Source organism: Mustela putorius, unplaced genomic scaffold (genome assembly GCF_011764305.1).
Source record: "Mustela putorius furo isolate JIRA1106 unplaced genomic scaffold, ASM1176430v1.1 tig00537301_pilon_pilon_pilon, whole genome shotgun sequence".
Classification (NCBI taxonomy): domain Eukaryota; kingdom Metazoa; phylum Chordata; class Mammalia; order Carnivora; family Mustelidae; genus Mustela; species Mustela putorius.
The window spans coordinates 1,551,850-1,568,269 of record NW_025422439.1 but is presented as its reverse complement, the minus strand read 5'-3'; the positions used below and the strand labels follow the sequence as shown (position 1 = coordinate 1,568,269).

General features: G+C 48.7%; 1 protein-coding gene across 1 annotated transcript in view; it reads right to left on the bottom strand.

The window, feature by feature from the left end:
- Nucleotides 1-16,420, bottom strand: part of PAPPA (pappalysin 1) — a 234,524-nt gene that overhangs the window by 108,035 nt on the left and 110,069 nt on the right. The window contains exon 9 of the mRNA XM_004774071.2: nt 12,711-12,802. Within this exon, the coding sequence (XP_004774128.2) occupies nt 12,711-12,802 (92 nt within the window). The remainder of the gene's footprint in view (nt 1-12,710; nt 12,803-16,420) is intronic.

Genomic DNA, 16,420 nt, shown 5'->3' with positions numbered 1-16,420 from the left:
GGGAGGGGGCTAGGTTTCAAGGTAAAATGGGCACCATGGTAATTGGCTGGATGTGGGGAATGACTAAGAGGGAAGAGAGAAGGATGTTTCCCAAGCTTCTAGGGGAAATGTCTGGTTGGCGAGTGGCGCCACCAGTTGAGAAGGAGAGAAACAGGAGTTGCAGCAGGTCTGGGGAGAAAAATCAGTATGCTTGCTATCAGATGCGATGAGTTTGAGTACCGTGGGGGTATCCAGTTAGAGCAACTAGGTCTACAAGTCCAGACATAGGTCCAGAGAAAAGCCCAGACTGAAGACAGAGACTCTGGGGTCTTTGGTTTTGTAAGGATGAGCTCAAGGAGACAGTGTAGCATGAGAACTAGCTCCTTTTGGGACTCTGGACTGCTCTAATATTTTAAAGCATGGACAGAAGGACTGTGTAGGTGTGGCCAGAGGGGTGAAGGAAAACTAGAAAGGGATACACTTCAGAGGAAATGTCAACACTTCAAGAAAGAGCCAGATAAGTTAGGGGAGAAACAGACTGAAATCGTTTTATTAAATCATGCTATTTAATAGAATCCCCTTCATGGCTTCCCTGCGTAAAGATTCTTAACTTTCTGCTTGATCTCTTTCAGGGGCAGGGCGTTCAATACCTATAAGAACTAGATTATTCATAGTCATTGTAATCGATATTTACTGAACACTTTCTGAAGGACAAAAACCAACCTGGCGTCCTCAGTGCCTAGCGTGAACCTGACACATAAAAGGCACTCAACAAATCTGGGATGAACTCATTCATCAGGGATGGAAAGGATACATCCCAGCTCCCGGAGACCTGAGGAACGGCACTCCCATTTCACAGATGGAAAAAGATGTTTGGTGGACAGAGCATGGCGCAGAGACGCAGTCCCCTGTGCTCTTGGGTCAGGTCATTCAGTCTCTTCAGTCTCTCTCTCTCTCTCTCCATTTAGGAGTTCTCGTGGCCAAGGGCACACCGACAAATGGGAAGGTAGAGGGGTTTAGGATGCTTGTGCAGCCCTCTCACGGGTAATGAGGCTGAGCTCAAGTTATAGGCGTGGTTTTGGACTGAGGGATCGGCCCCAGCTGGGACCTTCTGCAGCCCTGCCCACAGTGGCCTGCAACTGTAGTTCAATCTAATGGGTAACTTGGGCTGGGTTTCTGACTGGTGTTGAAAGCCAAACTCACTCTAATTTCTCTTCAGATCAGTTTGCCAAGAGTACTTGGTTGGCCCTTGAAGAGTATCCCACTGCAGGGAGGTTGGTCTAACAAAACTGCTCAAGGCACCTTAGGCTTCTGCCCAGAAACCACGCCTTGCTGCAGAATCGCACCCAGACACCCACCTATCTAGTGACTTCCTCTGAGTAGCTTTTTTTGGAACCACTTTACTCACTGCACCCTCCAAAAGAAGCCTCATTCTGGACCTTTATAGCAGCAGAGCTGTGCACCTGGTCTTAAGGAGCCCAGGTGCCCAGGAAGGTTCACAGACTCCCCCCAAGCCAGGGAGCTTTCACATTCCTCCTGTGATCCCGTTCCGGAGTCTCTGCCCGTCCTTAACAACACCGCTCTTATGAAGTCCTCCAGTGAAGGACTTCTGCTGCCACTTGTCACTCCCATCTGCATGCTACCTAGCACAGAGCTTTGCATGCCGCAGGCGCTTAATACAGAACGCCCCCCCCCCCAAACAACAACAAAAACCAGTGTGAGATTGGTCACATTGGCTTCCAGCTGTCTTTGGGAGACCCCTGTGGCTGCTGCCTGGGGCGGGGGAGAAGGGAACCTTAGCTCGGGTAAGCAGAACTAGACCCCGGGTGTGGAGTGTTTTATCTTTCCGTCTGGCAAATGAACACTGAAAACCCAATCCCTTAAAAATTATTATAATTTCAGATTTGCTTTATCTTAATTTCTTCTCGGTACTGAATCGGTAGCAGCCAAAAGAAAGTCGCTTCTAGTTTCTCCCTCTGTTAAGTATTTAATGATCTGTAAACAAACACTTCAGATAGTGTTTCTTAAAGAGACCCTGGGATCCTTTTGTTATGTGAAGATTCCTTTGCAGCACACGCATTGTTTCTCCTTCTCATTATGTGTTTGCGGGCAGGCTGTTCAACACTTGATCAAGAGGACACATTTTATTAGATAACCTTAATGATCAAGAGGTAGTGTAAATTAATAGTTCAGCCCGAGGGCTTGAGAATCAGGCTTCCCTTTACTGGAAGCCTTGAGTAAATTACTTAACATCTCTGTGCTTTTTTCTTATCCCGCCACCTCTAGCTGGCATACTATTAAAACTACCACAGAGGGTCAATGCAATTAATCAAGGGAGTTAATAGAGAAAAAGCATTAAATTAATGAAAACGAATGAAATTAATCATGAGCTACTTCTACTACAACGTTTACTGTCAGGGACGGTGAGATGGAAGAAGAGTGGAAATATACAGACAGGTCTCGCCACTCCTACTTGTTCTGAGAGTCTGGTATTTTGGAGGACAGCCCCAGCTCCTCTGCTTGCAGAGCTAGACATTAGATCTGGGTTCTAATCAGGGCTCTGCTGTTTAAGGATCACCAGCTTAGGACAAGTGACTTCCTCTCCCCAGGCTTCAGCTGCTCCTTGGGTAGAATGGGAGCAAATACCCACCCCACCTCACTCCACCCCACCCCCGCCCTCCCGCTGCCTCCTGGAGAGCCAAAGTCAAGGTCAAGTAGGCTGTGAGGCCACCAGCAGCCATGGGATGCATCGCTCCTGAAGGTTTGTTTCCCCGTGTGGTGGTTTTCCAGCTCGATAAATATTTACTGAACAAAGGCCACTTTCTCAAAAGTCACTTAAACATTTGGGGGCTCTGTTGTGTCATTTGGAAAGTGGTGATAATATTGCCTGGTTGCCGGGGGTGTTGTTGGTTTGAAATGAGACCATGTAGAAGGTTCTCTGTCAATATCCACAGGCTCCCTTCTGCAGCCCCTCAAGGGATGCCTTGAGGTGGTGAGCAGTTCGGGCTCATCTGGGCACTCTTTTCTGTCACAGAGTGTCACTCAGTTCAGTGCATCAGTTAATGACCGGCTGGAGCTGAATGCTGGGTACACAAGAATGGACAGGCTAACTTCTTCCACGAAGGGTAAAGGGAGACCCATGTGTAATGGGAAAATGTGCGGTCAGTACAATTACAGCTAAGCTTCTCCAGGCCCACGAGCAAGATGAAATGAGGTGATACCCTTACCTCTTCATTTCCCCCGTGCCTTGATTTCCCCAAGTGGCTATCCTTTTACCTGCCTAGATGCTCATTTGTCTATGCCAGCGGTAAGCTGTACTTTTTCTGGACAGGGCCAGACAGTAAATATTTTGGCTCTGTGGGCCCTCCAAGGTCTCTGTTGGAACTACTCAACTCTGTCTTTGTATTGGCAAATACCAAAACCAAGAAGTATACGTGGGTTTCAATGAAACTGTATGTACCCAGATGGGCTGCAGGTCAGGCTTGGTCAAGGGCAGCAGCTGGCTAACCCTTGAGTGATGCAAGCAGGCACTTGCCTCAGATGCCTGGTTCAGGGCTTGACACAGAACGTCAGACCAGGAGCAACGGCCTCACCGAGGGCTTCAAGGGCCCAAAGGATGAGAACTTGCAAGGTTCCAGGCTCAACTCCCTCCTTCACTCCCATCTGGCCATGGTGCCTTTCTCTGACCCCCTCGCATGACCTTTTCTGCCTTGAGGATTTAACAGTCTGAAATTCTTGCAATCCTTACCCCATCACCCTGCTCCACATCTCCCTAATTTGTCCATTTCCTGTTTGACCTTCAAGTCTAGCATAAATGTAGGTGTTCTCAAGGAGGCTCTTCCTGACTATTAGCCCATGTAAAGGACGCCCTTCATGGACACACTTTCAAGCACATCCACTTACAGGCACTTGCAACAACCGCATTCAGATGACTGTTAGTGCCATCCCCCTGGCCTTCCTTGACCACTGCTTCCTTGTCCACTTGCACCTAGCACCGGGCTAGGCACACAGCAGGCATCAAGTCACGTGTGAATGAATGACGTGGTGGGATCCTGCAGCCAGTTCGCACGGTCTCCTGCCTGGTTCTGACTGCGGCTGTTAGAGTGGATTTATTCTGCCGGCTATAGCACTGGGCTTTTCACACAATCCTGACTGCTCATCCATCATTTTATTTTAAGCATATTACTTCTCTGCCCAAAAAGCAAAGGAGGATACAATTAGGTCTATATCTCTCACTTGCTTAATATTTCAATTTCCCCCGGGGCACTCCCTTCAAGTGGAGATCACAGCTCATGAATATTAAGTGTATCTTCCAACACAACATGGTCCCCAAGAAAGAGCAGAAAGCCAGCAGCTAGAAAAATGCCCCAACACCTGGCCTTCCAGGCCTCTGTCTCTCTCTGGCTCTCCCCGGCGACCTCGGCCACGATGGTGGCGCAGAAGCACAGTGAGGCACAGGGAGGTGAGGCAGGTCTCTGGTCACACTTTAAAGGCCATAAAGAAGCCCTTGTTCTTGGCTCCCCGGATTCACCTGCCTGGAAGTCAGGCTGCCTTTCAAAGGGGCACATCAAAGTGTGGTGTTGATTCCTCAAACTCAAGCTCCAAGCCCTTCTGAGCCTGACCCCTCCCCGCGAGTCAGGAAGCCGACCTGGGCTGAGGGCTAGAATTCCTCCCTTCTGGCGTCAGAGCGGTCCTGTTTCTTTTCATGCCAGCCTGGCCTCTCTGTGGGGTAGGCCTCCCGGGTTTCCGAAGGAGGTGGCGAGCCGAGCGAGGTCTGAGGCTGGATGGTCAGCTTGATCCTAACCGGTGCTGACTCCACTTGGGCTGTTTGAATGCATCCATCAGACCTCCCAGTTGAGGACTTCAGATCTTCAGTCCTGCCCCTCTCAGCAGCCTTCCGCCCCATCGCCTCCCTTTCCTGCTCCTTTGTCCCCTTAGTGACCCTCTTTGACCCTGCAGGTTAAAGGAATTCCTTTCTCCTCCCCAAGCCTCCATTTCTTTTAAAATGCACAGTTTAAAAACAATAATGATCCCGGATTTAAATTCTGGAAGTCAGAGTTGAAAGGGCCCTGGGAGCTCATCTGGCTCATCCCATCACCTGATAGCTGGGGGAGCTGAGATCAAGGGGGCGGTCCCTTGGCACAAGGGACCACCACATTTTTATGGCAGGCTCAGGACCATTCCCCGCCCCCAACCCCATGGATCAGAGGCCTTTGTATCAGTCACTACTGACATGGGAGTGAGGAAGGGGAAGAGGACCCGGCAGTGACTGACATTGTCAAGGGTCTACTTACTGCCATGCGTTGTGCTAAACACCCTATGGTCATGTCCATCTTCCTCTAAGCACAAGCGGGGGGTTATAATCATGCCCGTTTTCCAGAGAGGGCACCGAGACCCACAGAGAGCATGCGAGATGCCCAGGATGACCTAGGGAGTAATTACAGACACGGGATGTTTGAACTCAGGCTCCTGTGCCGCTGCCACTTGGCCATGACAACAGGATTAAGTGTCAAAGTCCTCCTAAGCTAAAAAACAATGTAGCTTCTGTCCATGGAGGGTGAGCTCTTAAAAATGAAAATATAGCCCGAAACAGAGGAGGGCCTTTTGTCGGGGGCAGGGGGTTTATGCCATGGAATGTTTATAGGGTGATAATAACCGAAAGTTGTAGTTTTCATGACTCATGAAAAAGGCACAGAAGACCTACGCATTCCCTTTCACGTCCTGCCGTGTGCCAATGGCACCAAAGCAGAAAGAGTGGTTTCTTGGGAGTTCATCTGGATACTGGACACGGTCTTTAGAGGCAGGCAGATGGGGTCTGAGGTCTTTTCTGATCCACTCCACTGGGGTAGTTAGGACAAGCCACTGATACTCTCAGGACCTCTCTTTTCTCATCGGTGAAGTGGGCATTATGAGTCCAAATGTGCAGAACTGATGGGAAAATGAATGAAACCATGGACGAAAAGGGTTTTTAGCCCAGAAGCCAGGACATTTAGGTGCCTACATATGACATGACTTCATGGTTCAGTGTGCAGACCCTGTCCCGGAGCACTGTGAACCCCTCCTCAGCTATTTCTTTCTTTCTTTCTTTCTTTCTTTCTTTCTTTCTTTCTTTCTTTCTTTCTTTCTTTCTTTTTCTTCTTCTTTTTTTTTTTTAAAAAGATTTTATTTATTTATTTGGCAGAGATCACAAGTAGGCAGAGATGCAGGCAGAGAGAGAAAGAGGGAAGCAGACTCCCCGCTGAGCAGAGAGCCCGATGTGGGACTCGATCCCAGGTCCCTGAGATCACGACCCAAGCCAAAGGCAGCGGCCCAACCCACTGAGCCACCCAGGTGCACCCTCCTCTGCTATTTCTGACTGTGGGACTTTGGACAAGTTACTTAACCTTTCTGAAACTCAGAGGATCTCTTGTAGGCAACTGGGATAATAACATCATTTATCTCATAGGATTCCGGGGTGGATTGATACAACTTCTGAATCAATGGCATTAACAAAGGCAGGAAAAATACAGTAGTAGCAAACACATAGGTAACACTTACCATGTGCTACTGTTTTAAAGATCTTTACATATATAACCTCATACCATCCTCACAAGAGCCCTAAGAGGTAGGATCTATTATAGCCCATTTTACTGATGAGAAAACTGAAACTCAGATTACAAAGTGGCTGAGCCAGGCTTGTCACCCAGAATCCATGTTCTGTTTTTGTTTTAAGATTTATTTATTTGAGAGAGAGAGAGAAAGCGAGCGACAACAAGAGAACAAACACAGGAGAGGGAGAGGGAGAGAAAATCTCAAGCAGACTGTGCTGAACACAGAGCCATCACCCCAAGAACACGACCTGGGCTGAAACCAAGAGTCAGAGGTTCAATCGACTACGCCACCCAGGTGCGCCTAGAATCCACGTCACCACGCCACCCAGCCTGACAGTGATTGTCTTCATGCCTTGATCACCACCACCACCACCACCACCACTGTGACTACCACTCATATTTCTCTTCTCTTCTTTTCAAGGCACGGCTTCAAGTCAAGGGAAGCTTTATTTCAGGAGGGTCACTTGGTGAAACTTACGCTTCCCACAGAGGGAAGTCTGAAGAAATACCTGCATCCAGGAGAAGGTTTAATTTTGTTTTTTTTCATTTTAATTTTTTTGTAAGGTGAGAGGTGGATCATCTTATTATGATTTCACTTCGTTAGAAAGAAAAATAATAATAAATGCAACTCCCAGCAGAGCCCATTCTCTGCCCCCCCCTTTCCACTTCCCCTCCCCCCAACCAGATGCTGTTTTTCTTTTCAGTCACTGTTGTTCTAAAGTATCATTAGAACATCCACCGAAAAGACATGTCGATTCATCTTCTTGTTTTTCTTTCTCGCCTTGGCTCAGAGCGGGCCAGGGCAGCCTGACACAGGGGCCACAAGGCTCTGTGACCCCCCGCCCCTCCCAGGGACTGGGGAGTGGGGAGGAGGGCTGATTTCCCCTCCTCCGCCTCAGCTGCCTCCTAGATAATTGAGTTACTGGCCCTGGCTCCGGGACAGGGCTGGAGATGCTATGTCAGGGACCAGAGACGACGTCATGCTCACGGCAGCCCCCGGCATGGTGGGAAGGAGAGGAATCAGGAAGGAGCGAGAAAAAGAGACATACAGGAATAACAACGTGGGGTTGTTTTCCTAACTGTGTATCAGCATCAAGTAGGATTTGAAACCCCAAAGTCTTTAAACAAAGGACACACAGAGGATGCCAATGTAAGACAGGAAAAGAAGCCTTTTCCTAGGAGAAGACTCTAGTCTTCAGTCCGATCACTCTCCTGTCACAGAGGGGGAAACTGAGGCTGCTAGATGCTGAGCTGCAGCCCAGGCCCCCGCATCTAAATTCCTCCCTGGGACCAGCCATCCTGAAGGACACAGGGGCAGTAATGAAAACGGAGCATGAGGAATCCTCCACAAGTACATCTCTCGCAGGGGACTGCGTGTCATCTCAGAAGGTAGCTCACTCCCAGGGCTGGCTTGAGATGTAACCTTGGGTAGAGCCCCTTTTGCGGATGCTTCCCATTTTGTCCAATTTGAACACTACCTTCCCGCCTTCAGCTTTTATCAGCAGCCTGGCTGTAGTTTATGACTCAGTGCTGTAGGAACAGAATTCCCAGCGCTGCCGAACACTGCCTCCAGCCAGCGTCTGTTGGGGTGGGGGTGAGGGGGTGCGGGGGGGAGTTATCATTTGACGGATACCGCATTTTTTAACTGAAACCTAAGGCCTGGTGTATGCTATGTTTTTTAAAAAGGGGGAAAAGGACAAGATAATTTCCACATCGCTGGGGATGCAGCCTACATTGCCTAAGAGGTCTTGTGGGTGGTTCCTTTTAACAAGCAAGCCATTATGTGCTGGGGGATGAGGGCGCCGCCGCCGGGGTGGGAAAGTGGGAAAGGGAAGTCCCGGGGTGTTGCCTAATCACACATCGGCACCTTGGGAATACTTCCGGATGTGTGGGCTTCTGAAAAGTGAATGGGAATGCCACCATAAATCTGTCACCCACCCTCACACTAGTGTCACCAAACCCAGGGAAAACACTGGCCCAACTAAACAGTCGGGGACAAAAAAATAATGAAGGGGAAGAAGAGCAAGGAAGGAAGAAGGGAGGGAGGAGAGAAGGAAGTCATCCATTTAGACGGTGGGCAGAGGAACAGAGTAGAACAAGCAGGGGGTCTCCACGCAGTCTGAGATGGGGTCCCACCTCTATGAGGCCTGTTACCTTGGTCCGGCTAAGACACGATAATAGGTCTTAGATCCCTCATCTGGGTATAAGAGTCCTTTCACAGGCTCACACTAACGAAAGGGGGCCTGACACAGGACATACACCCCACCTCATGGGTGACTGTCAGTGGTGGTCATTGCTGCTACTCAGCCCCTACCCCCACCCCCACACTTCCACAGGCACGGCGTAAGTAACAGTTCGTGTACATCAAGCACATCCGACTTGCTAAGAATGGGGCTAAACCTTATAGCATCTTATGACAATTTCAGTTTTCGGTCAGGATTCTAAGTGACAGTCAACAGAAACCAACTTTGGCCAACTGAAGCAAAACAAGCAAACAAAAGCTATTCAGAGAATATTGACAGGCTACAGAACACTCTCGGGGGTGGGGTTGGGGGGCAGAGAGCCAGGCTTGCACACTCTGAAGCCCAATTCTAAGCTCAAGATCAGGTCCCAAGACTGGTCTTGTGAAGATATTAGAACGTGGTCACTTTCACACTCCAGCCACATGCTGTCACTGGTACTTTGGGAACACACGGATGACAGCCATCCTTATCAGAATGACTGGGGGAAAGTGTGGCTCTTTACACTCAAGCTGTAAAGGGGAGTCCGGGAAGGAGACTTCTGGATTTTCAACTTTGGTAGAGGGCTTGGGCTCTGCCCCATTATTATTCCATCAAGGAGCGTTATTTCCTAAATCTAGGAAGGAGAATCAGATAGTAAGTTTCCAAAATTATTGATTAATATCTTCCACAGTTGAGTCCCAGGACTTCCACCATTGTTTTTGGATGAGAACACCGACATTCAGCTAAGGTCGCACGTCTAAGCCACAGCGTGAGCCCGAGACAGCCTCACTCGAGCCGGTTCCCTCAGCTGCTTGTCTTGACAAACATAATGATGAAACCAGTCCACCTCAGCAAAGCCTCCCACACGCCAGTGCCATTTCTCTGACTCACTGAAGCTGCCTGCGGTGGGAGCCAAAAGACTCTGTCTATTCTTCAGCTGTTCTTAAGGGACGATGGTTTTCTAGACTCAAAGGCATGGAGTTTGTCCTTGGAATGTAGTTCCCGGGAGTTGGGATCTCCGGGTAGACTCCGTAATTCTTGGAATGTCCTGTGTCTCACTGAGTCTCTATAATGGAATTCTCACTGGTGAGGGCGGGGGTGTAGCTGAGGTTGCTTCTCTAACACAAACCATATTCCACATACCAGGTAATACAGAGTCTTCCCTGGACGCCATCCACCATCCACACCACTGGCCACTCTGTATCCCGGTCCATTCATTCACTAGACAGACTGTTCTAAGGCACAGTCTTCCTTGCTCGCCTCAAAGCCCTACAAGACCAGGAGTCACTTTTTTTTTTTTTTTTTTTTTGCAGGTAGCTCACCACCGTCTGAAGTCAGACTCTGGGTTTGCATCCTGGTTCTACCATTTAACTGCGTATCCTTGGTTCACCCCTCAGGCTTCAGCTGCCTCTTGCATAAAAACAGGACCATAAAAGACTGTTATGAAAATTGGAATTTATAAATGTGCTGGGTGCATCATGGGGGTTTGATAAATATTGTCATTGCCAGTAGAACACTTAGCATCTAGTACCGAACAATAGTGTCTGAAGGAGACCTAGGAGGGCCCAGATCTCACCTTTGTGACACCTCCCTTACCTTCGCCTCTTTCTGTTTAAGCATCTCGGTTAACACAGTTAACAAATCACTGATCTAGTCCCGAACAGTCATTCTGGCCAAAGTTGAGGCGGAAAGTTAGACCCACTAAGACTGGACTCGCTGCCCAGTGCTCTATCTAAGAGTCTCCCAGGCCCCACCGCTGTCTGCTTAAAAGTCAGTTCTTTCTCTTAGAAATGGCGAGTCATGTCGTAACTGTCACCTCCTCTCTGCACCAGACTCAGAAAACCAAGAGTATGAAAGACTTCCAATCCATGAGCCAGGAGGCCAGCAAAGATCTGCCAGCATAGTAAATATTTTAGGCTCTTTGGGTCATAGTGCCTCTGCTGTACCCGCTCAGTAACTTGTAGCAGGAAAGCAACCACAGACAATAGGTAGAGTAACGAGCATGCTCTGTTCCAGTAGGACTTTACTTTCCAGTAGAGGCAGTGGGCCAGTCTGGCCCATGGACTGTAGTTTGCAGACCCCTACCGTGCATGATGAACTTCCCCCTGGAGGAGGGACCCTTTTTTTCGTGAATTGCTGCACAGCTCCAAAGCACCCCAGAATGTAGGCATCAGGCCACCCGAGCATCTCTTGGAAGGTCCCCTATCCTACCTTCACCGCCACACCCTCCCTTCCTTCCAGAAGCACCTCCGTTGCATGCCACCTTAGCGCAAGCAAAATAGGTAGATATTTTCCAGCACGATCTGGGAGTGCTGCTGGGTATCACGAGCATGGAGACAAAGGCAAGTAGCTCGTGGGAATGGCAAACAGCTACACACCTTGGAAAGAACACAAGTCGAGTACAGCTAATGCTGTTAGAGACCACCTAACCCAATTCTTTGACCTTTCCACCAGGTAAACTGAGGCCCAGACTAGGCAAGCAGCTTGGGCAGGGTTACACGGCAACTTCTCAGCACAGTGAGGACCAACGCCTGGTTTTTCTAACTTTCTGCCCAGAATCCTTCTGCCATACCACTAGGTGAACATCATGTTTTTTACCATGGACCGTGCTCAAATCAGCAGAGCCAAGAAAATAGCCTTCTATCGTTTAAAAACCCGAGGTCCTGCCTGGAAATTCTTCTCTCTCCTTCCTCCACATCTTCCTTTCTTCTATTCACAGTTAGCTGTGGGACACCTCTTATTGTGTTGCTGAGCCCACACTTAGTGCCAAGGAGACAGGAGATGCTCGACCCGTGTGTGCTGAGGACGGACTAAGGGTGCAGGCTGAAGAGCTCACAGTGTTCACAGTCCCCCAGGAGAAGGAAGGTCTAAATGCATTCCCTGTAATGCACTGTGAATGTGAGGACCCGATGACATTTCCTTCCCTTTAGTCTTCCTAGAAAATTGCCTTTCAGGGTGAAATCTTCCCGCCAGTGTTTTCATGCCCTCAGTAGCTGCCCCTTCCCTCCTTGGATAGAGCACCTCTGTCTTTTGTACTTGCAAATGATTGTGATTATTTTTCACCTCTAGCCCAGGGGATTAGCCAGAGGACCTTTGATCTTCAGGTATCGATTTGCATCTTAAAGGAAGTATGATCTCATCTGAGCCAGCTCAAAATTCCATCCCTGCCCCCCAACCCCTGTCTGTTTACCAGCCCCGGGCTGGTCAGGGCCTCCCAAGTGGGACTAAAACAACAAGACCAGTGAGAAGCCAGAGGAAAACAAATTTCCCATCTGACTCCGTAAAGGTGGGAAAAGGACATTTGCTTTCTCAACACAGGCTTGTCTGCTCTTCCTCCACTCTCCCGTCAGAGACGCGGCCAGAGGTTCTGAGTGTGCGAAGGGGACCACGGGGGTTCTGGGACCTTGGCTGGAGGTCGTACAGCAGAAAGAGCTGGGCGCGTGCTTAAGAATCAGACAGAATCAGGTTCAAGCCCTGGTTCTGTCTCCAATCACTCCCTAACCCAAGAGTTTCTGATTACTGTCATCATCTCTCTGGCTTGGGATGTTTTCTTATCTCTAATGCGAGAATACTAGCCTTTAAAATTCTATACTAATCACCCTCCTGGAGAGCTGGCCTGAAAAAGAGCGTTGGTGTAAGCAATGCGAAGCTAGCTTAAAAGTTACCAGCAGCCACTGCTGTCACCCACGGGAGGGACTCTAAGTTCCGGGAGGGCAGGAGCATTTGCTGGTTTTCCTTTGGTTCCCATTGCTCTATGCCCCGGTGCTCCCCACAAGGTCTGGCCCACAGGAGGCGATCTGTCAGTGTTTGTAAGACTAAGGAGTAAACCATCATCAGTCCTCAGGACTGCTGTTGTTGACTTGACCATGCCGCACTGTCCCCTTCTCCAGCTGAGCCCCAAGAAATGACACAGACTTACCAATGCAATTGAAGGAGTCTTCCCTTCGGCAGAAGAGGGAGCAGCCGTCACCGCTGAGCTTGTTCATGTCATCACATTCCTCCCCTTGGCTTCTGCAGAAGAGATCGGAGAGAGATGTGTCAGGCAGACAGAGAGAGAGAGAGAGAGGGAGCAACTGCAGAACCACAGCAGACCATGGGAGAGTCCCTCCCCAGGCCAGGAACTTTCCAAGAGGCCTCAGGCAAGTCTCTCACGCCCCAGTGTCCATTTCTTCTTCTTCTATGAGACCTATAAAGATAGACATGTGTAAGAATCCTACAACCCCTGCCTTATCCTGTGCTTGCCACGACGAAGCAGAGTTCACGCCTCAAACCTGCTGTCCGAGATCTTGCCGGTTAAGGCAGACGGGAGAAAGGCACGGAGGATGGGATGAAGGAAACAACCTTGCCCCCCCCTCTGGCCCCCCACCCCAGGCGTGTCTGGGAGATCTCAGCCGTTTTAAATGGGTGGACTTGAAGGAAATTTCTGAGCTTCGGAAACATAAATCCTGTTCTTTACCTTAAGCCTCCTCCCTGCTCCCAATCGTGAATTTAAGAATAAAGATTTCTTTTTTTTCCCCCAGACACATGCCTGGGTCTGGTCTTCCTTTCACGAGAAAGTATTGCTTTCTCCATCCGGGGTGTCATTTCATGGTGTGAGGAACTCCAAAGCCCATGGGAAGTACACTATCAGGAAATTAAAGTGTCTTCTCTTGTTTGTTTGTTTTGTTTAGATAGGAATTATTCCTATCAGCTCAGGGCGGTTCAGCAGAGGTTGGGATGGACAGAAACTGAGCAATGCTGGACCGAGGAGCCGAGGAGGAGGAGAAAGTGCTGAAAAGACCGAATAGATGATCACGACCTGGAAAACACCCAACCTTTGAGAAACAGAAAACTTGGGTGCAGATCCCCTTATTTCAAACCCGCCGCATGATCTCAGACACGTCTCCTAATCTCAACTGGACCATTTAAATCAATAAAGACTAAAAATAACGTAAACTTCCATTCTTCAGTCGCAGTCGCCACAACATAAGCCCTTGATCCTTGTATGCGATCAGGAGCAAGTGGCTACTGAACAGAAGAGCACAGAATAGGTTTCCATCCCGGCAGAAGAATCCCCCAGACCACGCTATTCCAGACGCCAAGTGTCCGCGTTCCCACAGGTTCAAATGGCGATAACTCTACCCGCTCCTTAGAGCCGGCGCAAGAACGGAATGGAAATTGACGTGGTGGGCACGGTGCATGACAGATAGAAGATGCTCAGGGAGTCAGGGTTCCCGTTCCCACTCAGTCCTAGGAGGTCTCTGCAGAGTGTGTGGCAGCTGTCCCTCCCTCCCCAGGGACCAGCTGGGACCCGTGGAAGCAGGGAAGAGGCCTAAGACTTTTCCTTTCACTCGGGCAATTAACACTGGGCAATGTTTGTTGCTTTAAGGAGATGTCAGAGTAGCAGGAGGGGGCCTCGCCATCAATCCTGCCAGTGCAGGGGTTTTTGAACTCTCCTGTCTGCAAATGCATGAACTGAGGAGAAGAGAAGTCCATATTCCAAGCTGAGCCCATATTTCCAATCTCTGCCAGTGAACCTCGAGTGTTGGAAACTGGTGATAGCCTTGTGTTACTTAGCTATCTCATGGGTTATCTAGGGATATTTTTTTTTTTTTTTTTTAAACCTGAGCTGGTTTCCCAAAGCCACAAAGAACACATCTAACCCGCCAAACAGTATGTTGTATTGGTTCAAGCAAAACGTTAGTGTCACCACAAATATCTTCTAGGTATGGCAGATCTATTATTACACAGAGAGCTCCTGAGAAACCTTCTCTGACCTCCCAAGCTGGAGTGGGTGGCCATTTTCTCTGCGATCAAAGACACTAGGCTCCATCCACCCCAGCACCTGTCAAACGGACCACCTTCACGTGTTTGCCTGACAGCTCCCTATACCAGGTTTCCAGATGCCAAAGGAAATGATAGTCTTTGTCAACCTAGCAGCGCAATGCCGGGCACAGTGCCTGGAATACGGCAGAAAGCATGGAGCTGCTCCTTCACTTGTCAGTCCTGCAGGGCTACTGGTGACCCGGTGAGGCAATGGGGTATCCAAATGAGAACAGGGACCCCGGATTCGCATCTTGGTTCTGCTTTGTTGGGTGTGTGAGCTCAAGAAAGCCATATCAGCCTTTGTACATCAGTTGTCTCTTCTGTAAAGTGCAGTAATAGAACCGATTTCATATAATTGTCGGAAGGACCCAAGGAGATAATAGTGTAGCCCAATGCTAACACACAGTGAAGGCTCAACAAACATTTATGAATATTATCATCATATGTATCCAAAGCTTTTCTCCACTGGGGACTCATTAAGTTTTGATCCTGAATATTTGTATACTCCCTTAAATACATAGAGCGAATCAGCACATGTCATCCCGTGAAGAATCCAGTTAGCTAAGATGACATTCGTCCTTTGCCTCAAAGTTTTTGTTTGTTTGTTTTTGCCGAGGGAACCACCCATAAGCTGCATTTGGTTTTCTATAAAGCATGTCAACAACTATTTGGAAACCTAAGTGATTTCTGTGTAGGATACCAACTCTAGGTAAAATACTAAAAAAGCCTTATAGAGGGGTGCCTGGCTGGCTCAGTGGGTTAAGCCTCTGCCTTCATCTCAGGTCATGATCTCAGGGTCCTGGGATCAAGCTCTGCACGGGGCTCTCTGCTCAGCGGGGAGCCTGTCCCCACCACCCACCCCCTGCCGCCTGCCTCTCTGCTTACTTGTGATCTCTATCTGTCAAATAAACAAATAAAATCTTTAAAAATTTTTTAAAAACCTTGTTGAAAACACTACTTATATTAATAATAAAATAAAAAATAATAAGAATAGTTCTAGATCAGCAAGAATGATATTGTTTGCAGCGTTCTACCAATACGTCGATATCTGGCTCCAAAATGGACAGACTGAGTTGTAGGTCAGGTTCCACATCTGGTGCGTTTCTTTCTTTCTTTCTTTCTTTTTTTTTTTTTTTTTGTATTCTTTGTGCTAAATTAGAAAATCCCAAATCACAATTATGGGTTGTCAGCAATGACCGCAAATGTTTCCTGGATATTCTGGACATGCAGCTCAGTCTTGGGCCCACAAATGATGGGGCACGCTCCCTGGAGACTGCCTTGCTCTGCTGCTCAGTATTCCATCAGACAACAGCTGTGTCCAGAGCCAGAGGGTGATGTCTTCATGTGGGAGAGAATGGTGAGTGGTTCCCCTTTCCCCAGTCGTGTTATCTTAAGCACCAGAAACTGTATCGTCCTGTTTGGTTGCTGCATCTGGACATGATTTTAACTGCACACAACAGCACACCATGAGTTTCCTTATCTGACAAAGGAAGAGCTTTATCTTCTATGCTTGGCGAGTCAGATTCTTGGCCATCATGTGGTTCGCTCCATAATTCCACACTCAGCAGGAACTTGTACATACCACCTTTCTGCACAGCCAGGTTCAAAAGCTGTACCATGCTGGGCATCTCCTGGGCATATATGCAACATTCGATCTCTCCTTCCATGTGAAGTCAGGACCAGAAAGCAAAGGGCTTCTGGACGTCTGCGTGGACGGGTATTCACGTGCCAACGCTTTACTTGCACAACCGGTGTTATCCTTGCTGTACTCCTGGCCGGTCCTTTCATGCCAAAGCAGGTTTCCAGTTTATATCACATGCCACA